Source organism: Chiloscyllium punctatum, chromosome 42 (assembly GCF_047496795.1).
Source record: "Chiloscyllium punctatum isolate Juve2018m chromosome 42, sChiPun1.3, whole genome shotgun sequence".
NCBI classification, from domain to species: domain Eukaryota; kingdom Metazoa; phylum Chordata; class Chondrichthyes; order Orectolobiformes; family Hemiscylliidae; genus Chiloscyllium; species Chiloscyllium punctatum.
The window spans coordinates 16,486,953-16,514,423 of record NC_092780.1 but is presented as its reverse complement, the minus strand read 5'-3'; the positions used below and the strand labels follow the sequence as shown (position 1 = coordinate 16,514,423).

Genomic DNA, 27,471 nt, shown 5'->3' with positions numbered 1-27,471 from the left:
TTTTGATATTAGATATACAGAACAATGGAATAGTCTTTCCTTTTTGGGCAGATTGCATTTTCAAAGATGCAGTCAAAAAGTACAAAATCAATTAATTTGTTTCACAGATGAGACTTGTTTTATTGTCCTGTTGTTAAATTAAGTCAATTTCTAATCATATTTCATTTTTTAATTAGCCCTGACAGTATGCTTGATCCTGAAGGGGATTTTGACCTAGATGATACAATGGATGTTGCCAGACATGTGGAGGAGCTTCTGCGCAGGCCAATTGATAATCAATGGCTTCCTCATCAACCAACATGATTGACAATCCCCACCTCATAGAAATTATTGTTTCTTATGGTTTCATTCCATAAGTTGCTTCATTTCCAAATCATTCATAATGTGAAATGTTAATAATCCTTGTGAAGCTAATATTTTTGTGCATGTTGAAGCAACGCAAATGTTTTTAAATGTTTTGTTTGCTTGGAATAAGGCTGCAGTTTTGGAAACTCTGGATTATGGTTTTCTGTTGTACAAAATGCAAGTTGCTATTTGCATGATTTTTATTTACCCTTTGAAATTGTTACTTTTTTTGGTAGATCAGAGTACAGTTTTAATTTCTATTTTAGTCTGTTTTGTTTCACAAGTCAAATAGACAATTAAAACCCAATTTGAACACTGCCTTTACCAAGTCAGTCAGAGCTACTTCAGTTATATATGGGTTCTACTACTTTAATCATTTTCTCGGATAGTTGTATTTTGTTGGAAATCAATTTTCAGTTTTTTGGTTAGTAACTTCAGTTGAACACTGGGTCATAAATTGGCACAGGCAAGCCATGATGATGATGATTTTACTCATTGAGCAAAGTTTAGACTCATCTTAAAGGTTTTGTGACATATTCACATTGAGACATTTTAGGAAGGGTAGTTTATGATGTATATTTTTGTATCACTTAACCATTTGCTTGCCTTGGTTGTTTCCAAGATCACACTATGTATTTTTTTAAATGAAAAACACATTTGGCCTCTTTTACAATCAGGACAGTTTTAGAGGAGGTTCTTGTTACATATGTATAAGAAGTGCACGTGTTTAAGAAGTGCATGTGTTTGGTGTGACATGGCTGTCAAGATTTGCACTGAACAAAATCAAGACATTACCGAGGCACTCTTAAGCTAACTAGTTTGTATATGTCAACATGTACAAAACTGCCTAGTTGCCAAGATTCATTCACACAACTAGTTACCTTAGGACACTTAACTTATAAATTTTAAAATTTCTGATCCAGGCATCCGTGCACAGCAGCTATTACTTGGATTCTACACACATGGCCACCAGGAAGAAAAGATCTGTTGAATTAATTTAGTTGCCCTTGTAGCCACGTTGAAGATTTGTCTTCAATCTCTGCCATGATTTGCCAATATCTTGATAATTTCTCCTTTCTGACTGTGTGAAAAAGAATTTAAAACATTTTGACTTACAGTAGATGTAAATTGTAATGAGGAAAAATAGCCAGGCTCATTTCTGAGATGCCTTAATAAGCTGTATTGGATAGTAATTGGTGCAGTAGAGAGTTGTATTAGAAGTTTATTTATACGGTGTTGGGTGTTACTCTGATTATACTTGATCCTAGCAGTACTGGGACATCATTTGAACAAAGGTTATTCCTTGATACAGCAGAAATCTTTCAGAGGGACTACCCCTCTAGTAAATGGACAAAGGGAAATTTTTTTATCATTTATTTTTGAACAACCACTAGACAATGTACAGAAATTGAAACAGTGTTCATTCTCTTAAAGGGGTGCCCACTCTGATATTTGCCATAATCCCTTGTTGAGAAATGTCATGATCAGCCTAATAACCACAAACAAAAAAGGGGAGGATGGAAACAATCCAGATGTTTACAATTTAAATTATCCAATGTACTTTCCCATAAAAATATAGAGTATTCTAACAGCTTATGCCCATTGCTTATTTGCCTTTTTGTTAATATGCCCAGGTCTACTGAGATGTAACGTTTTCTTTTATAGTTAGAATATTTGGTTATCTTTAGTGTATACTAACAAAAGATCAGTGTATTGCTACTGCCAAACAATTTTTGCTAGTTTGGATATTTGTTAATCTGTACATATATTGGAGAAAAAATTGTTTCTTCTTCAGGGTTTCTGCATCCAATAAACTTTTGTCTCATTGTAATGCAACAGGAGAAAATTAATTTCTATCCCTCTAAATTCTAAGAGGAATGCCTCCAGTATTTGATTATTTCTGAAGCTAATACTTCATACTGCGTTCCCCTACTTTAGCTGCTGTTGGTTTATATTTACCATTAATAGAATGTTCATCCTAAAAGTATTCAAGCCACTTTTTAAGAGTGACATTACAATGAATTAATTTCTGAAGCATCTTTTAATGAATGAACTGATTTTGATACAGACTTGTGCACTTTTCTGTAATGTTGGCCAGTATTAAAGAACACATTTTTCCCCTTTGTGTTAGATTTAGTGGCACAATGGACTTGTGTATATCAGGGTATGAATCAACTGTAGATGTGGAAGCATCTCTTCCAAGCGGAGTTCTATATTTGCTTACACCGCTTCCTCTCAGCTGAAAGTTGTCAGTCTATAATCACATGATTCAGTAGCATGTTATGGAAACTTTCAATATTGCTAGTCTATGAAGTGACTGTATAAAATGTCGTACTGCATCTCTGAAATTAGAATTTTGATGCATTATTGGCATAGTATGGAGAAAACAAATGGTAAATTTAATATTCACTATCCCAGATCAATGACTTTTTTTTGAGGATCCCTTACCAATTCAAACATTACGATTTCCAGCCTTGAAAGAGTTGTCTGATTTAACTGTGGTTATTTCTGTGCTGTAACTTCCTGATTGCTGTAGGTGGATTCTTGGTGAGCATGGGTGTCACAGTTCATTGGGAGTAGGTGAGAATACAGATTTGAGTCCATAATCAGATCAGCCATGATCTTATTGAATAGTGGAACAAACTCAATAGATCGAATAGCCTACTGCTGCCTCTAATTTGTATATTCAAACCTAGGGTGGATTTATGATGCAGTCAGGTTTCCATCTATTGCTTCTTCAAGCCAAGATACTGCATGGTTCAGTATTATAATACAATTCTTCATTATTTAGGCACCTCTCATATATTGTTAAGAATTTTCTAATCTTGATTGGTTATCTATTCCAAGCCATACATTTAATATATCACAGTTCCTTCATTTGTTGTGGGGTTAAAATCCTGGAGCCCCCAATCCAATAGTACTGTGATAGTGTCTTTACACAAACTGCAGCAGTTCAAAAAAGCTCACCATCATATTACAAGCCACTAGAGATTGACAATAAATGGTTGTCTTGCTATTAATGTCCATACTTTTTCATGAATACAATATTTTTTTTCTCATAATATTCAGGATTATTCCACATGCCAACACTTCGTACATGTACTGCTCTTTCTCCACTACTCAAAGGCCTTGGAGGACTTGTATGATGAGGGCTTTGTTTTTATACCTAAACATAGTCTGTTCATCATATTCTGTGGTCTCTTTCTTTTTTGGGGGGGGTGTGGGAGTTAAGGTAATTATATTGTACCCAGGAATCCAGGGCCTTAGTTGCATCTGATAAGCAGCATTTAATAACCAAAATTAATAGAGTACAGCAGTTTAGTAACAAAAATCCCAAAGATCTACTATCTATGATTTATTGCCAAATAGAAACCCACAGTAAACTCTAGCTGGAGCATTTTGATGAAATTGAACCTAATATTTGAGAAACACGAAAGAATGATTTGTTTTGTCAGGCAGTTAAACGAAAAATTCTGTTTACCAAAAATTGCAGTTTAAATTTTGTCAGCAACTGAGGAGTACTTAAAGCCTATTTCAGCAGCAAAAGTAAAGACAGTTTTCCTCTTTAAATTGATGTTAGCTGTGAAGAATAACAAAATAATTTTGCATTTATATAGTGCATTTAATGCACTAAGTATCCCTAAGTACTTCGCAGGTGTTGAAGAAAAGCTTAGAGGAGATGTGCAAAGGGAATTGCAAACCATTATTTGAAAACAAGGCTGCAAATCTTTAACGGAGAGAGCGGGAACTGCAGATGCTGGAGATCAGAGTCGAGAGTGTGGTGCTGGAAAAGCACAGCAGGTCAGGCAGCATCTGACGAGCAGGAGAATCGACGTTTTGGGCATAAGCCCTTCATGAGGAGGGCTTATGCCCGAAACTTCGATTCTTCTGCTCCTTGGATGCTGCCTGACCTACTGTGCCTTTCCAACACCACACTCCTTGACTGCAAATCTTCAAAGTTGAGGTATTGATTGGTTGGGAGCTAATGCTAAATTGCAAGCACAGCAGAGATGGGTAAGGATGGCTTGTTGCAAATTAGGTCGTGGGCAACAGCGCTCTAAAAGACCAAGTTCTGTGGAGGATAGAACATGGGGCCTGACCAGGAATGCATTGGAATAATCAAGCCCATAAATAACAGATGCGGATGAGGCATTCTGCAGTGGATAAGTTGAGGCAAGTTTGAAATTAGGCTGTTATTGAGGTGAAAATAAATGAATGTGAGATAAGATCAACTTGGGTCCAATAGAGCACCAGTGTTACAAATTGTGTAGTTCAGTTCTAAATAGCCAATGAAATGGATGGAGTTGGCAATATTTCAGTGACATAGAAGGTGCGATTACCTACCTTTGTCTTTCACAAAGTATAAAGTCCTGAATAAACCACAATTCCTTGATAATTTAAGCTTTAATATTTTAGTTACTTTATGATCAATGAGTGTGTTGTTCTGAGATGTACATGCTGGAAGCTGGAGTCAGGTAGGGTATGATTCTCACGCTAAGAAATAAAAATGATTTCTCCAGAACCAATAGGATTGTAGAACTACTTAATCGAAATGAAAGGTGCAATAAAATTTGAAAAACAATTAAGATTCCATAAGTTTAGTCTTAGTAGATTTGACTCCTACTCGCTGCTGAGTTTAGCCTTATTGTTCACAGTCTAAGATCTGAAGAGTAAGCTAAAGCTCCTAACAGTACCAGCAACCATTGCTGAAAGGCCTTCTGATATTAGCTAAGAAGGTAATTGGCTTTGGTGTGACTTTGAATAGCAACTACTGTATTTATCTGTCATGGAGCAAGCCTAAACACATGATTGTGATTTGTCCATTCTTCATTCATGGAAGGTATAAAAGTAAGTTGACCCCATTTTATTCCCATAAAATATTCCAAATACAGTTGTTCAGGTTTACACAATGGTTCGTGCTCCAAGTGCTTTCTTGTAAGATATTATTCAGTAAGTTGAACTCAACTTCCATGTTTACTTCAGTGCACATATTCAGATACCCCTAATTTCAGAGCCCTTTATGTCAGTGAACCTGAAACCAACTGGTCAAAAATAAACCAGATACAGTAGCTAAGTGCAAGGTTATGTACAGTGTGAGGACCTAGACTGAGGCATTCCTGTGTGAATTTAAAGTGACAAGTGTACTGCATTTTTCATTTGGGCTTGCAATTGTGAAAATACTTCAATATGTGAAGGACCCCTGAATATGAAGAAAATGGAGAATAATTACACCTTCAATGAATTTTCAGTCTGCCCCACTTATTACTATCGTGAAATGATCTAATTGTATCTTATTTGGGAGAAAAAGGAACAATTTATTCTCTATCCGATTTTAGTAATACCAGCAAAAGCAATATTTTTAATTGGACAAATGACTTCTGTAGTATTTGTTCTTCATTGTGCTTATGCTGTGTACACCATAAAACAGTAAAAAATTAACGGTGATGATTTATGGTTCATCTTCACTAAGTTCATAATGCAATCATTTCAGTTCATTTTTACAGTGCTTTCATGAATTTTGTTACAAAAGAACTATTGTAATAACATAAATAAACGTTTACGATCTAAAAGTTCATTTAAATTGGATAGAATGTATGTCTGTTAATAGGTTTTACCAGTAAATTGATTTATTTTTTAACTACCTCTTTGTTGTCTGCAAGCTTCTCTCGACATACACTAGGTTAAGGAGGTTTCGATCACAGCAAAATGTTTAACATAAACTTTCTTCTTATTGATATAGATTTGAGATTTTGGATAGTCAACTCTGGTTAGTCATGTTTCTAGACTTGGTCACATGACTGCTGCAACAACTCATGCTCGACTACATCCATAATCCTGGAACACAGTCAGCAATTAGAAAATAAAATTGACTCTTTCTCAATTTGATGAAATCTAACTGTCAGTCAGGCAGCCTTTCTCTTCCCTCCTGTCCAATGTTTTCTAATTGTAAGGAAAATGGTTCAAAAAATTTTAAACACTTAATTTCCAAACCCTGATGATTTTTCTCCAGAATTGCTTGCAGAATTGTCCTGACAATTCATCTTTAGTTCCTAAAAGAAAAATCTGAAAAGTGTTAATACAGAAACATTCACACAAAGATTTAAGGCAAAATACAAGCGAGTCTTCGAGCTTTACATACCAGTTATTGAGTACATCTCTGCTTGAGTCCTATTTTCCAGCACTTGGCCCGTGACCTTGTATGCTATGGTATTTCAAATGATCATCTAAGTACTACTAAAATATTCATAATGGTTCTTGCCTCTGCACCCTTTTGGGCAATGAGTTGCAGATACTCACCACCCTCTATGTAAAATAAATCTTAAATCCCTTCTAAACTGTCTGCCTTTTATTTTAATTCTTTGCCTCTCGGTTACTGATCCCTCTACCAAAGGGAAAGATTTCTTCCTGTCTTCCCTGTATAAGCTCCTGATAATTTTGTACACCTCAATCAGATCCATCCTCCGCCTTCTCAAAGAAAAATAACCCCAGCCTATCTTGTCTCAAAGCTGAAACTGTCCAGTCCAAACATCTTGGTGAATCTCCTGTGCACCTTCTTTACAGCAATCACATCCTTCCTAGAGCTTGGCGACCAGAGGTGTGCACACTACTCCATCTATGGCCTAACTAATGCCTTGTACAGCTCCCTTATAACCTTTCTGCTCTTATATTCAGTACCTTGACTAATAAACGCAAGTGTCCCATATGCTGCCTTCAACATCTTACCCACCTGTCCTGTTGTCTTTAATGATTTGTGGACTTGTATACTTGTCGGTGAGTTTCTGTACTTCCTTGGGTCCTACCATTTGTTATATACTCCCTTCTTGTCAGAGATCCAAAAAATGCATCACCTCTCACCTTTCAAGCTAACTTCCATGTGCTGTTATTCTGCCCATCTGATCAGCCCATCTGTGTTGACATGTAGTCTAAGGCTTTCCTCTTTGCTATCTACCACACCACAAATGTTTGTGGCATTTACAAACTTGCTGATCAAACCTCCTATATTCATGTCTACTACATCATTAATATTAACTAAAAACAGCAAGGGACCCAGCACCGTGAGAACCCTGTGGTAAGGCACGAGATGCAGGCTTCCAATCACAAAAACCTTTGAGCATCACTTCCGAGCTCCTGCCATTAAGCCAATTTTGGATCCAATTTGCTCAATTGCTTAGAAACCCATATGCAGTTTTCCATGTAAGACCTTGTCAAAACCCTTACCAAAGTCTCTAGCCTACATTGATTGTACTGCCCTTGTCCACACCTTGTCACCACTTCAAAAAAAAAATCAAATCTGTCAGACATGATCTCGCCCTGATAAAGCCACGCATAGCTTGATAAATCAGAGCAGGACTTACACACCTAATATTAAGGTCCTGGAGAGTTGTTGAGAAAAGGGACCTTGGAGTGCAGCTTCGTAGTTCCTTGAAAGTAGAGTCGCAGGAAGATAGGATAGTGAAGGCATTTAGTATGCTTTATTTTGTTCACAGCATTGAGTGTAGGCATTGGAAGGCCATTTTGCAATTGTACAGGACATTGATTAGGCCACTTTTGGAATATTCATGCAAAAGGATGAATATTCCTATTGGAAGGATGTGTGAAACTTGAAAGAGTTCAGAAAAGATTTAGAAGGATGTTGTCAGAGTTGGAGGATTTGAGCTATAGGGATAGGCTGGGGCTGTTCTCCCTGGTGCATCTGAGGCTAAGGGGTGAACCTTATAGAGGTTTATAAAATCTTGAGGGGCATGGATAAGGTGAATAGATAAGACCTTTTTCCCGGGTGTGTTGAATCCAGAATTAGAGGGCATAGGTTTAGGGTGAGAGGGGAAAGATATAAATCAGACCTAAGTGGCAAAGTTTTCATGCAGAGGATGGTGTGTGTTTGGAATGAGCTGACAGAGGAAGTAATGGAGGCTGGTAAAATTACATTTAAATGGCATCTGGATGGGTATATGAATAGGAAGGATTTAGATTCATAGAGCTGGCAAATGGGATGGGTTGAGATTAGGTTAGGATATCCAGTCGGCATGAACGAGTTGGACTGAAGGGTCTGTTTCCATGATGTACATCTTTATTACTGTAATCTTTGCTATCCAAGTGGAGATTAATTCTGTCCATCAGAATTTATCCAGTAGTTTTCCTACCACTAATGTTAGGTTCACTGGTCTATAGTCCCCTGGTTTATCTCTACCACCCTTCTTGAATAATGGTTATGTTTTCATTTCAATTCAGAAATGAGATAATGAGAGTCCAGAGAAAGTATATTCCTGTTAGGGTGAAAGGAAAGGCTGGTAGGGAGAGGGAATGGGATGACTAAAGAAATTGAGGGTTTGGTTAAGAAAAAGAAGGAAGCATATGGAGGGTATAGACAGGATAGATCGAGTGAATCCTTAGAAGAGTATAAAGAAAGTAGGAGTATACATAAGAGGGAAATCAGGAGGGCAAAAAGGAGACATGAGGTAGCTTTGGCAAATAGAATTAAGGAGAATCCAAAGAGTTTTGACAAATATATTAAGGACAAAAGGGTAACTAAGGAGAGAATAGGGCCCCTCAAAGATCAGCCTTTGTGTGGAGCCGCAGAAAATGGGGGAGATACTAAATGAGTATTTTGCATCAGTATTTACTGTGGTAAAGGATATGGAAGATATAGATTGCAGGGAAATAGATGGTGACATCTTGCAAAATGTCTATATTACAGAGAAGGAAGTGCTGGATGTCTCGAAACAGGTAAAGGTTGATAAATCCCCAGGACCTGATCAGATGTACCCTAGAATTCTGTGGGAAGCTAGAGAAGTGATTGCTGGGCCTCTTGCTGAGATATTTGTCTCATCGATAGTCACAGGTGAGGTGCCGGAAGACAGGAGGTTGGCTAACATGGTGCCACTGTTTAAGAAGGGTGGTAAGGACAAGCCAGGGAACTATAGACCAGTGAGCCTGATGTCGGTGGTGGGCAAGTTGTTGGAGGGAATCCTGAGGGACAGAATGTACATGTATTTGGAAAGGCAAGGACTGATTCGGGATAGTCAATATGGCTTTGTGCATGGGAAATCATGTCTCAAAAACTTGATTGAGTTTTTTGAAGAAGTAACAAAGAAGATTGAGGGCAGAGCAGTAGATGTGATCTATATGGACTTCAGTAAGGCGTTTGACAAGGTTCCCCATGTGAGACTGATTAGCAAGGTTAGATCTCACAGAATACAGGGAGAACTAGCCATTTGGATACAGAACTGGATCAAAGGTAGAAGAGAAAGGGTGGTTGTTTTTCAGACTGGAGGCCTGTGACCAGTGGAGTGCCACAAGGATTGGTGCTTGGTCCTCTACTTTTTGTCATTTTTGACATAAATGATTTGGATGCAAGCATAAGAGGTACAGTTAGTAAGTTTGCAGATAACACCAAAATTGGAGGTGTCGTGGACAGCAAAGAGGGTTACCTCAGATTACAACAGGATCTTGACCAGATGGGCCAATGCGCTGAGAAGTGGCAAATGGAGTTTAATTCCGATAAATGCGAGGTGCTGCATTTTGGGAAAGCAAATCTTAGCAGGACTTATACACTGCTTAAAAATGTGTTGCTGGAAAAGCGCAGCAGGTCAGGCAGCATCAAAGGAGAAGGAGAATCGACGTTTTGGGCATAAGCCCTTCTTCAGGAAAGAAGGGCTTATGCCCGAAACGTCGATTCTCCTCCTTTGATGCTGCCTGACCTGCTGCGCTTTTCCAGCAATACATTTTTAAGCTCTGATCTCCAGCATCTGCAGTCCTCATTTTCTCCTAGGAGTTATACATTTAATGGTAAGGTCCTAGGGAGTGTTGCTGAACAAAGAGACCTTGGAGTGCAGGTTCATAGCTCCTTGAAAGTGGAGTCGCAGGTAGATAGGATATTGAAGAAGACGTTTGGTATGCTCTCCTTTATGGGTCAGAGTATTGAGTACAGGAGTTGGGAGGTCATGTTGCGGCTGCACAGGACATTGGTTATGCCACTGTTGGAATCTTGCGTGCAATTCTGGTCTCCTTCCTATTGGAAAGATGTGAAACTTGAAAGGGTTCAGAAAAGATTTACAAGGATGTTGCCAGGGTTGGAGGATCTGAGCTACAGGGAGAGGCTGAATGGGCTGGGGCTGTTTTCCCTGGAGCGTGGGAGGCTGAGGGGTGACGTTATAGAGGTTTACAAAATTATAGACAATAGACAATAGATGCAGGAGTAGGCCATTCTGCCCTTCGAGCCTGCACCGCCATTCAATATGATCATGGCTGATCATTCCTAATCAGTATCCTGTTCCAGCCTTATCTCCATACCCCTTGACTCCACTATCTTTAAGAGCTCTATCCAATTCTTTCTTAAATGAATCCAGAGACTGGGCCTCCACTGCCCTCTGGGGCAGAGCATTCCACACAGCCACCACTCTCTGGGTGAAGTAGTTTCTCCTCATCTCTGTCCTAAATGGTCTACCCCGTATTTTTAAGTTGTGTCCTCTGGTTCGGCACTCCCCCATCAGCGGAAATATGTTCCCTCCTGCCAGAGTGTCCAGTCCTTTCATAATCCTATACGTTTCAATCAGATCCCCTCTCAGTCTTCTAAACTCAAGGGTATACAAGCCCAGTCGCTTCAGTCTTTCCGTGTAAGGCAATCCTGCCATTCCAGGAATTGACCTCGTGAACCTACGCTGCACTCCCTCAATAGCCAGAATGTCTTTCCTCAAATTTGGAGACCAGAACTGTACACAGTACTCCAGGTGTGGTCTCACCAGGGCCCTGTACCGCTGCAGAAGCACCTCTTTACTTCTATACTCAATCCCTCGTTATGAAGGCCAGCATGCTATTAGCCTTCTTCACGACCTGCTGTACCTGCATGCTTGCCTTCATTGACTGGTGGACAAGAACACCCAGATCTCTCTGAACAGCCCCTTTACCTAATTTGATACCATTGAGGTAGTAATCTGCCTTCCTGTTCTTGCCACCAAAGTGGATAACCAGACATTTATCCGCATTAAACTGCATCTGCTATGCATCTGCCCACTCACCTAACTTGTCCAGGTCACCCTGTAATCCCCTAACATCCTCATCACATTTCACCCTACCACCTAGCTTTGTGTCATCAGCAAATTTGCTAATGTTATTGCTGATATCATCTTCTATATCATTTACATATATTGTAAAAAGCTGCGGTCCCAGCACGGATCCCTGCGGTACCCCACTGGTCACTGCCTGCCATTCCGAAATGGAGCCGTTAATCACTACCCTTTGTTTCCTATTAGCCAACCAATTCTCTATCCAATCTAGTACTTTGCCCTCAATCCCGTGCGCCCTAATTTTACTCACTAACCTCTTGTGTGGGACTTTATCAAAAGCTTTCTGAAAGTCCAGGTACACTACATCCACTGGATCTTCCTCATCCATCTTCCAAGTTACATCCTCAAAAAATTCCAGAAGATTAGTCAAGCATGATTTCCCCTTCATAAATCCATGCTGACTCTGTCCTATCCTGTTACTATTATCCAGATGTGCCGTAATTTCATCCTTTATAATAGATTCCAGCATCTTTCCCACTACTGAGGTCAGACTAACTGGTCTATAATTTCCTGCTTTCTCCCGCACACCCTTCTTAAAAAGTGGCACAACATTAGCCGCCCTCCAATCCTCAGGAACCGACCCCGATTCTATTGAACTCTGGAAAATAATCACCAGCGCATCCACGATTTCCCGAGCCACCTCCTTCAGTACCCTGGGATGCAGGCCATCAGGTCCCGGAGACTTATCAACCTTCAGACCTAACAGTCTCTCCGACACCAAATCCTGGCAAATAGAAATTCCCTTAAGTTCAGGTCCTTCAGCCACTGTTACCTCAGGGAGATTGCTTGTGTCTTCCCCAGTGAACACAGATCTGAAGTACCCATTTAATTCCTCTGCCATTTCTTCGTTCCCAGTAATATATTCCCCTGCTTCTGTCTTCAAGGGCCCAATTTTTGTCCTAACCATTTTTTTGCCTTAGACATACCTAAAAAAGCTTTTACTATCCTCCTTTATATTCTTGGCCAGTTTACCTTTGTACCTCATTTTTTCTCTGCGTATTTCCTTCTTACTAATCCTCTATTGTTCTTTAAAAGCTTCCCAGTCCTCCGTTTTCCCGCTTATCTTCGCTAAGTTATACTTTTTCTCTTTTAACCTTATATGTTTCTTTACTTCCCTCGTCAGCCACGGCCGCCCATGTCTCCTCCTGGGATCTTTCTTCCTTTTAGGAATGAACTGATCCTGCATCTTCTGCATTATACACAGAAATATCCGCCATTGTTCCTCCACGGTCTTCCCTGTTAAGGTATTGAACCATTGAACTTTGGCCAGTTGCTCCCTCATAGCTCCATATTTCCCTTTATTCAACTGAAATATTGTCACTTCAGATTGTACCCCCTCCCTCTCAAATTGCAGATTGAAGCTTATTGTATTATGGTCACTACTTCCCAATGGCTCCTTCACTTCGAGGTCACTGACCAATTCTGGTTCGTTACACAATACCAGATCCAGAATCGCCTTATCCCTGGTCGGCTCCAGCACCAGCTGCTCTAAAAATCCATCTCTGAGGCACTCCACAAAGTCTCTTTCTTGAGGCCCGATACCATCCTGATTCTCCCAGTCTACCTGCATGTTAAAATCCCCCATAACAACTGTAGTAACATCTTTGCGACAAGCCAATTTCAGCTCCTGATTCAACTTACCTCCAACATCCAGACTACTGTTTGGGGGCCTGTAGATGACTCCCATGAGGGTCTTTTTACCCTTAGTGTTTCGAAGCTCTATCCACACTGACTCTACATCCCCTGACTCTAGGTCTGCCGCGCAAGGGACTGAATATCCTCCCTTACCAACAAGGCCACCCCACCCCCTCTGCCCGTCAGTCTATCCTTACGATAGCACGTGTAGCCTTGAATATTCATTTCCCAGGCCCTGTCCCCATGAAGCCACGTCTCAGTTATCCCCACAATATCGTATCTGCCAATTTCCAAAAGAGCCTCAAGCTCATCCACCTTGTGTCTAATGCTTCGTGCATTCATATATAGAATTTTTAATTTGTTACTGCTCTCACCCTTCCCCTCAACCCTTATTTCACTCAACTTTACAGCATGATGCCTTTTCCAGTTTTCTGCCTCCTTGATACAGTTGTCTTTCTTGACTTCTCTTGTTCTAACTACCCCTTCAATTTCCTTTTTAAATTGAGGGGCATGGATAGGGTAAATAGACAAATTCTTTTCCCTGGGGTCGGGGAGTCCAGAACTAGAGGGCATAGGTTTAGGGTGAGAGGGGAAAGATATAAAAGAGACCTGAGGGACAACTTTTTCACACAAAGGTTGTACAGGTATGGAATGACCTGCCAGAGGATGTGGTGGAGGCCGGTACAATTGCAACATTTAAAAGGCATCTGGATGGGTATATGAATAGGAAGGGTTTGGAGGGATATGAGTCGGGTGCTGGCAGGTGGGACTAGATTGGGTTGGGATATCTGGTCGGCATGGACGTGTTGGACTGAAGGGTCTGTTTCCACGTTGCATATTTCTGACTCTAAGTGAACTCTTGGTGTCACTGCATCGCAAACCAGCTATTTGGCCACTTGAGCTCTGTGAGCCCCCAGTGATCTCCTGCAACCTCTTCCATTGGGCATAACATACAGAAGTCTGAACAGTTTCTTCCTGGCTGTAACTGGACTCATGAATGGACTCTGTCTAGCCTCAAATAATGCTGATCTTGCCTCGTGCATGCCTTATGCAATGTAACCTGTGTGCCTCTTAAGTCTTTTTGATCTGTATATCCTTGCTTACTATGATCTGCCTGTATGCTCGTAAACAAAACGTTTACTGTAGTGTGACAATCAATCAGACGGCTGATTTGTGATGCCAACAGTATGGGCTCAATTTCTGTACCAGCTGAGGTTATCATTTAGGTTTTGCCTTCTCCACCTTGCCTGAGGTGTGGTGACCCTCAGGTTGTAAGATGTGGTATTATGATTCTCTTTATTAACTCACACTCAAGCACTCATGTTTACTATGCTGTGTTTCCATTCATTAATAACTCAGATATTGTATTATAATTCTCTTTACTAACTTACAAGCACTCTTTATTGTACCACGATTCCATTCATTTCTTCAGAAAATTGTATTTTTGTAGTACATTTTATTCTTCCAAGCTAAACTAAATTAAATACTCCTTCCTAGGCTACTAACCCATCACTTTCTTTACACCTAACAATTCTTATCAGCCCTATGCTAAGCAGTAAACAGTATTTAGACCTCTTTATATATCAAAGGCTACCCCTGAATAAGTGTTATGATAACCTGCACAGAAGAATGCTATCCCCGCCATTGTGTCTTCATAACTCACTTGAAACTATAGAAAGATTATAATATTAATGGCTCTTAGTAACCATCTCTCAGGACCTAAATAGACTACAGGACATCAAACTATTTCCTCAACCAGCATATCCCTACAGTCCACTGCTTTTTACTTCTTTGAAATGTCTGTAACACTGTACTACCTATTTCTAACTATCATCCTGTGCTAACGTATGGATTTATACTTTTTAAATTCATTAAATAGGGCCACTACCCTCTTTAAGAAACTTACTATCAAAACAGCGCTTCAGTGAAATTACATGAATGAATGTGTAGGAATTGTTAAAAACCGGCAATAGTAGATAAAAATCTCATGACCCAACACGGGAGATCAGTTTAATATCCTCTATACTTTTACTTAGGATATGTTTTTTTTTACTTATTTAGATCATGTAGATCTAGTATTTTTATTAATATTACTAACTGCAAGCTCAGACCAGACAGACATTCTAATCCCATAAGGGGTAAAGCGCCAGCATTTAGCAAGTGCTTAAACTGTCTCCTTCCCTGGGACAGATGTCACACAAACCTGTGTACAGTACAATCACTATTTGATACCATAGTGCTAAAATGTTAATGTATGTAAAAACTGTATATAAAAGAGGCTGCTGTAAAACCGTACTTTAAATTCCATTGCCACCTCAAACTGTGCCATTGTGGATGCTCAATAAGGAGGCTATTGAACATCAATCTCAGTCGCTTTTGAACATGATTCCACACCAGACAGAATTTGAAAATTAACGTCAGGTCCCTTGTCCCACAACAGTCTAGAACACATCTCATCTGGGCCTGTGGATGTCTCCAATTTTAAGCCTACTAAAACTGCTAATACCTCCTTCCGCTCAATTAAGTTGTTCATGTATATCACAGTTCTCTTCCCTGATTTCTATGCTGACAAATTCTTCTCTGTTGTGAATATAAATGTAATGTGTTAATTTAAAGTCTCACCTGTGTCTTGCTGCTCCACCACAATTGGCCACTTATCTCTGCTAGACATCACTTTCTCTGGTTATCTGGTTACCTTCTTATCCCTAATAAATTTACAACTTTGGATTTTCCTTTATCATACCCACCAGTGATTTTTCATGTTCATTATTTGCTTTCCTAATTTATTGTGAAGTAACTTCCTGCACTTACTATACACCTCTAGGACTTCTGTTGTTGTAAGCTTTTGTATTCTACCATAAGCTTCCCATTTATTTTCTTCATTCAATCATATACGTTCCTCAATGTCGAAAGTTCTCTGGAATTTAGGTCCAACGCTTCACCTTTACAGGAATATGTTTGCCCTGTACTTTCATTTTTCCCACTGCTCCAATGTAGATTTTTGTACAGGTGAACTGCCGTCAGTTTAATACTGCGATATATAAGCAATCATTGAAGTCAAGTCACATTCAAGTGTGAACAAAGTGGAGAATGTATCTGAGGGATATTGGAGTGGAATACAAAATTGGGGATCTAACCTCACTTCTTTTGCTTATTGGTCTTTCAAATGCTTCAATATTCTATATACCTAAACCACTTGGAAATATTGTAGTTTTGTGAATAGCAAGATCTCTTGGACCCCCCGAGACACATAGCTAGTTTTGGTTGATGAGAGAGAAATGGCGGCCTGTTTACAGGCAGGTGCAGCTTTAATGTCTTTTCTCTAACAATAGCTTCTTTCTACTATTATATTGGAAAATTAATCTAGTTTGAGTGAGAACTATCATCCAACTAAAACCAGTCAGTTTGCTTAGAAAGACAATATTATAAGTATTGTTTTCAAATTGTTGAATGTACAAATGTATTTTTACTGCACATGAGGCACCTTGGGAGATTTCATTCTTGAAGGCATAAGTAATTTTGCAACCACTTAAATGGTTTTAAGATATTGTTGCTGTTGTGATGTTGGAGACATCCAGATTTATTAAGATCCCACAAACAGAGGATGTTTTAAGTGAGGGATAAGACCGGAGACTATTCCTTGATTTTTTTTTCAAAATAGTTCACTAGAGAGTACAGAGTGACCTTGTTATAAATTTTTGTTCAGAAGATGACCCCTCTCATACTGCAGCACTCACTCTTATGCACTGGACTGTCAAGTTAGATTGTACACTGAAATCTCCAAAACTCTTTTATTCCACAACTTTTCACTCCATGAGAATGAACCATTGAGCCATGGTGGTACTTACGTATATTTGTACAGACCTCAAGCCAATCAAAAAATAAGTTTCTGGTTGCTTGTAAATTTTAACTTCCAAATCTTTGTTTTTAAAGGTTTTGTTTAAAAGTGCTGTATAAAAATTTTTAATGTGAAATCCAATATAAAGTATTCATTGTTGTAACAATTTCCACCATGGCATTTGGTTGATGCTGTGATAGGAATTTGAATATTAATCTTACTGCTACCCTGTTATTACCAGAAGGGGCGGTTGAATGTCCTCATTTCTTTATAAATGAAATCATACCACATAGAATTGGACTACTCAGCTTATTGTGCCTATGCAAGCTCTTTGAAAGAGCTACCAACTTCCTATTTTACCCATGTGTCAGCTGTAACTCAGCTGATAGCAAACTTGCCCTTACGGGCAGCACGGTGGCACAGTGGTTAGCACTGCTGCCTCACAACACCAGAGACCCGTGTTCATTTCCCACCTCAGGCAACTGTGTGGAGTTTGCATGTTCTCCCCGTGTCTGCGTGGGTTTCCTCTGGGTGCACCGGTTTCCTCCCACAGTCCAAAGATGTGCAGGCCAGGTGAATTGGCCATGCTAAATTGTCCGAAGTGTTAAGTAGGGGGTAAATGTAGCAGTATGGGTGGGTTGTGCTTCGGCGGGTCAGTGTGGACTTGTTGGACCGAAGGGCCTGTTTCCACACTGTAATGTAATCTAATCTAATCAGGGTTCAAATTCCACGTAAGGAATTGGGCACAAATCAAGGCTGACACTCCAGTGCAGTCTAGGAGGTATTGCACTGTCAGAGGATGAGACATTAAACCAAAGGCCCATCTGTCTGCTTAAGTGATGTAAAAGACAACACTATTTTGAAAATGAACAAGAGGGTTATTCTTGGTATGCTGACCAATATACACCCTCGACATCACATACAGATTATTTGATCATTATTGCTATCTGTGGGAGTTTACTCAATTAAAATTAACTGCTACGCTGCCTGCTTTATAACTGTTCACTTCAGTTAGCACATTTGGTGGTCATAAGCATTACATAAATACAAGCTTTTCATAACTTTCTCTTTAACATCTTTGTAAACAATGCAGAGTGAGAGAGTCAACGTATTTCCTGTCATTATTCTCAATTACCCTTTGGTTTAAACAACATAAAACAACTTGAGGGGTAAGGAAACATCACTTAAAAATAAGGAAAGTGGTTAAACTCCCAAGAACATTCTTCTTCTGCAGGGACCAGCTGCTGTACAGTAGAAATCTTTTGGCTTTGGGCTCCTGTGACTTTCTCAAAAACAAAGGTCCTTAAAAGACCATGTACATATGTAAGTATTATGAATAGCAGATAATATTCATTCATCACTGATGTGCAGGTGATGAACCTCATCTGTGTAGGGGGACAGCTGGAACACCCAGGGCTGATTCAAAATAGATAGGGATTAGTTATCCCAAAGTTTATGCAAGACAATCTGGCTTGTGGTCACAAGGAATTGTCAACAGAAATTCCTCGAACTGAACTCTGCTAACCCAGCTGGTTAACAATCTGAACTTTAGCTCCTGATGGTATCTGGTGGATTTGGAGTGTTGGTCTTGGATCCCCTGTAAATAATTTGAGTTTCTGTTAACATTCTTAAAACTTTGATGCAAGTGGAATAAAGGATCCCTATTTTATAAATTGTGTGGTCTGTTTGAATCTCATGTTATAATAGAATGTTCCAACTAATTAAAAATAAAAGTTGAACTGAGGTTGATCTTTCATCAGTTAGTATACTGTTGGAGCCATATTGGACACACTGTCCTATTTCTTTACCCCCTTTGCCCAAGGATGCAGTTGTTATTAAACAACTGAAATAGAAAATGTTTTAATGAGATGGCTTTAGGATCAGTAATTTTAAAAGCAACTTGGTGAGAAGCACAACTCACAACACAGCCATGCCATTGCCTAAAAACATTGAGGAGGATTACACTATCTATAGTAATGGTATGATCAAATTTGGAACTAACTTCTCACCTTTTACAAACCACTCTAGCTAAACATGAAATCCTGGACATGGATGTTAAGATTTCTACCAAATTCTATTTACAATCCTTAATCCCCCAAGTTTCACCTTGTTTAAAAAATTATACTTGTTTTGTGCCTTTCACTAAATGAAACACCTAGATACTCCTCAGAAATATTTTAGAGCAACATTTGACACATCCACAGAAGCCTGGGCAAATTAGTAGGTTTTATGAGGCATGTTACAACTTCTGTTGTAAGTGAACTTATTCTCGGGTACAGACACAGGAGATAAAACTGGGAAAGGAGGATGGAATGTGAATACAGTGATACATAGAAGCGATCATAGATATTGTTTGATGGTACTGATATCAACGGAGTGAGTGAGGCTATAGGTTAGAAAGTGTACAGTTAAGGACGGATAAGACGGTGACCTATCTGTCTGATTGAGGGTAACCTCGCGGCTAAATAGACATTAAATCAACAAGTCTTTGGGTGTGAAGGCTGCGGTGCCAAAGCAATTGAGATGTTTTGGTGGTTCTTAAGGTGGGGGTGGTATAAATATTTTTAAAAATTGATAATGAAAGCTTGAATGTGAAGGTGATTGGGTGCTAGAAGAGAGGCTAAATTTTGCAAAAAATATACTTTATAGTGTAAAGACTTAACGTGATTAAGTGCAAAAGTCAAACAGTTCGGTACAGTACAGAGAAAACCCGGAATTAGACATTCCTTATTTGAGTTTCCCTTCATGTGCAGCAATAAAAAAAAAACAGATATTTTTGGTCAGGAAAGGAAGCTAGTTACAATCCCATTAAGGCCACGGGGGCTTGACATTTAACATTACAGTTTTGCAGAAAGACCTTAAAGAGTGTGGCCTTTCCTCACTGGTGCCCTCACTAACCTACACTGGAGCTGTCTGCGTCTGAGCTCCGTAACGTCAGCGCGCTGAGTGGGGGCTGGCTCTGGCTCTGTCTCTGTCGCTGTGGCTGAGGGCGGAAGAAGGTGAGTGAGCGCTTCTCCTTCCAACAGAGGCCGGGTCAGCCTGGCGAACGTGAACGGCCTCTCCTCATTCAGCTGCTTTTCTGCTCTCCTTGAGCAGTCAGAATGTCACATCTTCCTATTGGTTCGGGCCCCCGACGCGAACCGACATCGTTACATTAAAGTTGCATCTGTTACAGTTGTTATTGTCACAAATAAAAAGTGTGACATGGTTTCACAACCAATCGAAATTCTTTCCAAGTAGATTAGAAATAACCTGCCATAACTATGAAATCATCTAACCATGTCACACGATGAACCAAAACTTCAATTCAATCTCCCATAACAATTGGAAACAGATCCAATTTCCTGGTGTTTTTCTGTAGAGGTTCCGCGCCCACCATTCTTTAACTACGTTACTTTTACTTCCGATTGATAGCCTTGGTTTGGGACAAATTTAGTTCCAGAACATATCGCTGTGTAATGGTAGCTCAATTATAACATTTGAAAACCCAGAATGCTATGAGTGTCGCTGTAAGCTTGCACACTGCCTCTGAAGTGGTTTCCTGCAGATGTTATCTATGGTTTGTAAACTATGTTTTCCCTTGTCTGGGGGAAAAAAAGTTACATTCAGCAATTTGGTCATTTTGTACTCCTCAATATGCAAGAGGGAGACAACACTCGAGTTATGCATTTTTTTAAAAAAACCTGCCCTGTGTTCTCAATTAGGAGAAAGGTAGGACTGGGGATCAAAGTCAATAAGTGTAGCGATGAAAAAACACAGCCGGTCAGGCAGCACCCGAGGAGCAGGAGAGTCGATGTTTCGAGCATAAGCTTTTTGACTGTGTTCTCAATTGTCCACCTTATTAACTGAGGAGGTTCTCTTTGTTAAAAACGTGATAACAGCAAAGTGAAGAATACCAGCAGGGCAATTGAGATTTTAGGGTCTATCAATCTAAGTCTGAGTTGTTTCTATTGAGGGGGTTTTGGTCGATGTATCACTGCTCAGCGGGAAAAAAAACAATTTAAAATAAAAAAGTTATATTTGGATTTTGATATACTGGGCATACTAGGCCTCTATTTTTTAAGTATATCAGACCGTATATCACTCAGTTTTACTGTTCTTTCCAATTGGAGTGTTTGAAATATAGGTGATCATAAGCAAGCTATGAGCATCCCACAAAATCCTTATTGGCTCTCACATTTGTAATTAGGCCTATGAACAATGTAGAGCTTTCAGGGATATGGGCCAAAGGCAGGGATATGGAGCAGGTATATCAGTCCCACTGCAACTTTGATCTCAATGAATAGTAGAACCGATTCAAGGGGATGAATGGTGTATTCCTATTCCAATGTTATGATGTTTTAGAGAGAAGTGTGATTTGTATTTCTGACGGAAGGTCACTGGAACTGAAACGTTAACTGTCCACAGCTGTTGCAAGACCTGCTGAGTCTCTTCAGCAATTTCTGTTTAATTTTCAGATCTTCAGCATCCCCAGTTCTTTGTTTTATTTTTAACAATTTGTACTTTTTGTTTGCATTAATTTACCTTTACCTGGCTAACCACTTGTCCTTGTTGTCAACAATAGTCATCAAGAAGACCGATGAGATGTTGATAAAATGGAGCAATAGATTAAAAAAGGAGTCGATGGAACTCACTGTCTTTCAGGTCGAGGGATGCATTTTTGCCAAGAAAAAAAGAGCCTGTCGCTATACTCTGACTTGGTGCAGTGAACAGAGAGATTAAAGCTATTCAGGACATTCAAGGTAATACCTAGGTTGACCAAGCTGTTTTAAAAACAAATCCAATTGAAATCTAACTGGGATCACGGTGTATGGAATGTAAAACTTAAAATGATTACAGTTGGAATACTAGGTGTAGCGTTGTGCTGTTTAAAGCAGAAAGAATACCGATACTTTAGCAAAGGCAAAGCACAGGTTCAAGAGGATGCTTTTAGTATAAAGGAATAAAATTTGCAAAGTAAGATTTGATTTTTTTTTTAAAAATCCATTAAAACACTGCATTTCGTGGGATGATATGAGAGAAGGGTTTAAAATCGTGAAAGGATGGGGAAGTGCCCTTCAATGTAGACCGTTTGTAGTCATTCAGGTGTCAAAGTGAGAAGCAACAGCTTTAAGACTGAGCGTTAGACCATTCAAATCAGAGAAAGCTTCATGAAATTAACACCCAGGAGTCATAGTTTCAGCTGACACTTGAAGATTAAATTGCATTGGTGGAGGGAAATGAAGTGGAATGGAGATGGGAAGAGACTTGGAGAAAAATGATTGGACTAGAGATTAAATGCTGTCATAAAATGGAGGGACCAAACGGACAATTTATGTGTCATAAGCTCTTATGTAATTTTTTCTTTGCTGTCGAATGCGTTGACTCTGGTAGCTCTCTAGTCTACAATGGTGTTTCATCACCTGTGGGCTTAAAAGCAAATGATGGATGACTGTTTGATCCTGAAAGGCATCAAATTTGAGCTGGAGCCTGGACATGCCCATTTTCCAGCAGAGGGTGTTGTTAGAGGACAACATTAGAAATCTTGGATGTCTTCTAATCCATATGTTTCTGTCATCCAGGTAATAACTTTACCCACTAGCTACTTCAGGAAATTAAGAATTGATATTGGTGGAGGGAATGCATCACATGTGGAATGATGCTTAATGTTCTGTATATATGCTTTTTTCCAAAGGAAATATTTTCATTAGTGCTCCTGCTATTTGTGTAAAATTGTAATGTTACTCAGTAGGAAGTAACATTCAGAATGGTGTGACTTAATGTATGCGGAAGTTGCTGCCCATTTTTGTTTTTTATTTATTGACAGATGCTTCTTATTGCTGCCTTTATCTTTGGGATCCTGACTGTGTGGTTGTTGGTGTTGCTCTGCTGTGATATCTGCAACAGGTCAAAGGGTCAAAAGAGATCGTTCTTCAGCCTTCTGAGCCACTACCTGATTCACAGGGCTGCAAGTATCCAGAGCCTTTTGCAGCAACGCAGACTTGAACGGGACAGCAAAAATATTTTGCAAGTGCAGCAAAGCATTCTTCAGCACAGGATCCACAGGAACAGAAATACTGAGTATGGCAAGTTGTACCAATTCTCTGAAATCACGGATCAGGAGACATTTCGCAATCTTCACCCACTGACACGTTATGATCATTTTAAAGAATACATCGAGCGGATTAGCAAAGGGGAAGAAAACGTGTTGATTTCAGAGAGGCCAAGTAGTCTCTCTAGGACATTAGGAGCATCAGGCTCTTATGCCACATTGCTGAACACAAGGGAGACAGTGAAGGATTTACAGCAGGTATTATTGGTACTGCCTATTATATGAAGTATCTTTGTGTATGATGGCTAACTTGTGAACTTTTTCCTCCTATTTTTTCTCCTTTTTCTGGCAACCTTATTTCTCACTCTTCCTCAGCTTGTCACTAGGCTTCAGTTCTGAAGAATGGTCACTCAACCCAAAATGTTAACTCTAATTTCTCTCCACAGATGCTGTTAGACCCGTTGAGCTTTTCCAGCAATTTCTGGTTTTGTTTCTGATTTACAGCATCCACAGTTCTTTTGGTTTTTACTAGGCTTCACGTGGCTGGGTCCATGCATCTATCTCTGTAAAGTTTACCTTTTATGGCTATGTTTTAATACACTATCTCTTTTCCTGTTAGGTGATAGTTAAAGGGGCAGATGTATTATCTTCTTCTGGAGCCTTGGTAAACCAAACACATTTAGTTGTTTCTTAACAAAAAATGGATGTTTCAAAAAAACACGTCACAAAAGGCCCTTGAAGCACAAGGCCAGCTCAGAGAGGAATGTTCATGAGCAAGTTATCCAGGAGAAATTGGTAATCTTAAAGAAAAGGGTCACGGGAGGAGCCACAGAATGATGGGGTGGTTGGGGGGAGGGGTTGGGGGGAGGGGGGGGGGGGGGGGGGGAGAGGGAGAGGGAGAGGGAGAGGGAGAGGGAGAGGGAGAGGGAGGGGAGGGGAGGTGGATGGTGCGGGGAGGAGGGGGACGGAGAGAAAGAGGGGTTGGGGAGGGGTGAGATTGCCAGAAAAATGTAGACCAGGCAACATAATAGCCCAGATCTTGCTTTTGGAATGTCAGTGAAGCTAACAGCATTCACTGTTATTGTGGAGTAAATCTGGTCGAAAATAGAAGGAAATATTTGACTTGCTTCAAAGATTGAATGTTCACTGCTGGAAATGGAGGATTTGAGATATAAATATAGACTGGAAAGGCTGAGACTTCTTTCAATAGAGTGCAGCAGGTTGATGAGGGTGACCTTATTGAGGTTTATAAAATCATGAGAGGCATAGATAAGGTGAATGTCAAGTGTCTTTTCCCTAGGATGGGCTGCTCAAAATGAGGAAATTAAGAAAGGATATGAGGGTCAACTTCTTACATAGAGAATGGCTCGTGTGTGGAATGCACTGCCAGAGGAAGTGGTGGATGCAGATGCAATTAGAATGTTTAAAAGTCATTTGGATAAGTCCATGAGTAGGAAAGGTTTGGAGGGATATTGTCAAAGCGGAGGCAGGTGGGAATGTGGTTGGCATGGACTGGCTGGACAAAGGTCTGTTTCCATACTATATGACTCTGTGACATTTAGATTATAGTACTTGAAATGAATTAATCCAGAAGCACACCTATTCTGAGCATGCCTCCTACCTCTGCATCACTGGCAACAGGCTTGTATTTGAGTGTATCAGTGCTGTCTGTCCTCTTTTTTTATTGCACAGCAAGGAGCCTGTATGCTATCTGTATGTGCTTGTGTGGCTTTGGTACATCTGAGGAAGCAGTTCATCTCTTTATATGTTAAGATGCAACAGATCAATGCTTCTAATGCTGTCCCAGTGTGTGACCCACCAATCTAGTGCCATACTGCTGCTAAGAAGATTGGATCCTAACTGTGCTCACAATCCTCTTATATTTTTTGAAGGCCTATTGTGAATTTTTTGCTGAAATTTCAAGAGTTTTGGAATTCAAATAATTCTGCCACGAGGGGCATTTATTGAAGCTGACTTGTGCCTTTAATGTTTAATCTTGATTTCAAGCGACTCCCAGAGGTTTACCAGGATTTTAGAGATAAGCTTTCCTTTTTTATATTTAAATCTTTTGTTTGCTGAGGACTGAGTAGGTCACCTTTTAATTTCATGGCATTACATTGTACTGCCTGGTGATTTTGACATGACATGTTTAAAATGTCAGTGGTGGTAGCATGGGAAATTAGAAACTGTGATGCCTTGTACTTGGATGGACCTGTATACTGCAGAAAGCCCACTATCTTCTGGGCATGTTACCTGAAACATTAGTACAACAACACCAGCAACGTGTATTTGTTGATATGATTACTATTTAATATCCCTCACAGACAATAATGATTCTCTTCAGTAAGTCCGGAAGCGGCTGATGAGGCCATTTCTGGATCTGCAGGCTTATATTTTATGGTCTGTTTAGCATAAAGTATCCTAAGGAGTTTTATAATGCAAAACTTGATGCCCAATTTTCATTGGGATAGATGTCTTAAAACTTTGGTCAGAGAGCTAGGTTTCATGGAGTAGCTTGAAGAAAAAAAGTGAGATAAAGAGTGGATGAGATTCCAGAAAGGAATCTCAGAGCTTAAGACTTTGGCAGATGAAGGCTCAGTCCTCAGAGGTGGAGCATCTAAAATTGGCAGGTGGGATCAAGAGAACAGAGTGAAAGGAGTGCAGGTATCTTGAGGGACATTGGGGTTAGTGCCGATTAGAAAGGAGAAGGGGCATGGGTCAAGCCCATAGACAAATTTGACAAAAGGATGAAGAATCTTAATATTAATCTATTGCTTAACTGGGGTCAGCAGGCACAAGAGTCATCAGCAAATGCAGCTTAAATCTTGGAATTTTGGACGAGTTCAAGTGGGGTGAAAGATTGGAGGTCGACAAGAAATAAGTTGAGATAGCCAGGTCTCAAGGGAACAGAGAAAATGATGAGGGTTTCAGCAGCAGCGGAGGTGTAGTTGAGTGATGTTACTGAGGGTAATTGATTGGCTAGTGATGATGTGGATATCTGTTTGTTATCAAACTTGTAAATGTGTGGGAACAGGCATTGAAGTCATGGCTCATGATTCTGTATTGACCATTCAATGGTTAAGGATGGAAACAGGCATGTGCCACACCAACCAACCAGGTGATGGTGGAGAGATGTTAGTGAGGGTTTCGGTGGTCAACTATGCAAATGGCTACCGAGCATGACAAAGAATAACAGTGCATGTTTTTCACCTTCACATTGGATATCAGATGTAGCTTTGATAAGAACTGTCTCGGTAGGTTACTGTGGCAGGGATGGAAACTTAATTGGAGGAATCCACACTGGAGTTATGGGAGAGATTTGGGAGACAGTAGCACATTTAAGGATTATGAAGAGGAAAGGAAGGTTGGAGATCAGGCATTAGTTGTAAGGACGATGTGAACTATCCTGATTTTGATGACACAAAATGCAGTTCAATAATACCATTCCAATAGCAGGGCCCCTCTCCAGTTCAATAATACCATTCCAATAGCCGGGCCCCTCTCCAGTTCAATAATACCATTCCAATAGCAGGGCCCCTCTCCAGTTCAATAATACCATTCCAATAGCAGGGCCCCCCTCCAGTTCAATAATACCATTCCTATAGCAGGGCCCCTCTCCAGTTCAATAATACCATTCCAATAGCAGGGCCCCTCTCCAGTTCAATAATACCATTCCAATAGCAGGGCCCCTCTCCAGTTCAATAATACCATTCCTATAGCAGGGCCCCTCTCCAGTTCAATAATACCATTCCAATAGCAATGCCCCTCTCCAGTTCAATAATGCCATTCCTGCAGCAAGGTAACCAGAGCTGGTTCATTCATAGTCATACAACCCCAGGTTATAGCCTAACAGGTTTATTTGGAAGCACTAGCTGTCAAAGCGCTGCTTCTGTATCAGGTGGTTTCAAAGCAGTACTTCAAAAGCTAGTGCTTCCAAATAGTTCATCCTGACAGTTTAACAGTGAAGCACACTCTCACTGATGGGAATGAAATGTGTGCACTTGGAGCAAAGCCCAATATCAGAGTCTTGCAAGAACTGCAGTTAACCTATGGGCTGTTTAATGAGTGATGGATTTAACAAAGCATAGTCATAGAATATTGGAAAAGTTATGAAAGATTGTTACAATATGAGGGTATTATTGATTCTATTGTATATTAATAATATAAAATCTCTCTGAAAAAATTAATAATACATTAAGAGCAGTAGGGTGTGATTTATTATCCTGTCCATGAGTTGATCTGACGAGATCAGTTCCAAGTTAATGGTACATCTGTGATTTCAATCATGTCAGTAGGCCTTCATTGCATTCAGTTTGTAAGTCATTTTTAACTGGTAGAAATGTTGAAAAAGACTTCATAATGATTGAATCTTTGCAGTTCACAAGAACAGTGATGATACTTTCTAGATCATTTGTATGAATTGATACAACTTGAATTTCAACTTTGAATATGTTTTCAAAGACAAACTAGTTCCAAAAATTAGAATGCTAATATATGTTCTGTGGAAATAAGCAATATGTTAGGGGGTAATGGTTGTGTAGTCGTAATGTCACTGGACT

The 27,471-nt window shown here is 39.8% G+C and overlaps 2 protein-coding genes across 15 annotated transcripts in view; both read left to right on the top strand.

Moving 5' to 3' along the window:
- Nucleotides 1-5,986, top strand: part of LOC140465766 (signal transducer and activator of transcription 5B-like) — a 133,380-nt gene extending 127,394 nt beyond the window's left edge. For all 10 annotated transcript variants that reach the window (XM_072561509.1, XM_072561503.1, XM_072561507.1 and 7 more), the window contains one exon: nt 177-5,986. In XM_072561509.1, coding sequence (XP_072417610.1) covers nt 177-303 — 127 coding nt within the window. In that variant the 3' untranslated portion in view covers nt 304-5,986. The remainder of the gene's footprint in view (nt 1-176) is intronic.
- Nucleotides 5,987-19,818: 13,832 nt separating this feature from the next.
- Nucleotides 19,819-27,471, top strand: part of ghdc (GH3 domain containing) — a 49,438-nt gene continuing 41,785 nt past the window's right edge. For 2 of the 5 annotated variants that reach the window (XM_072561501.1, XM_072561497.1), the window contains exons 1-3: nt 19,819-19,880; nt 21,446-21,623; nt 22,688-23,170. In XM_072561501.1, the coding sequence (XP_072417602.1) occupies nt 22,688-23,170 (483 nt within the window). In that variant the 5' untranslated portion in view covers nt 19,819-19,880; nt 21,446-21,623. Of the gene's footprint in view, nt 19,881-20,417; nt 20,441-21,445; nt 21,624-22,687; nt 23,171-27,471 lie in introns of those variants that run through there. The other 3 variants (XM_072561499.1, XM_072561498.1, XM_072561500.1) reach the window with 3 other exon arrangements.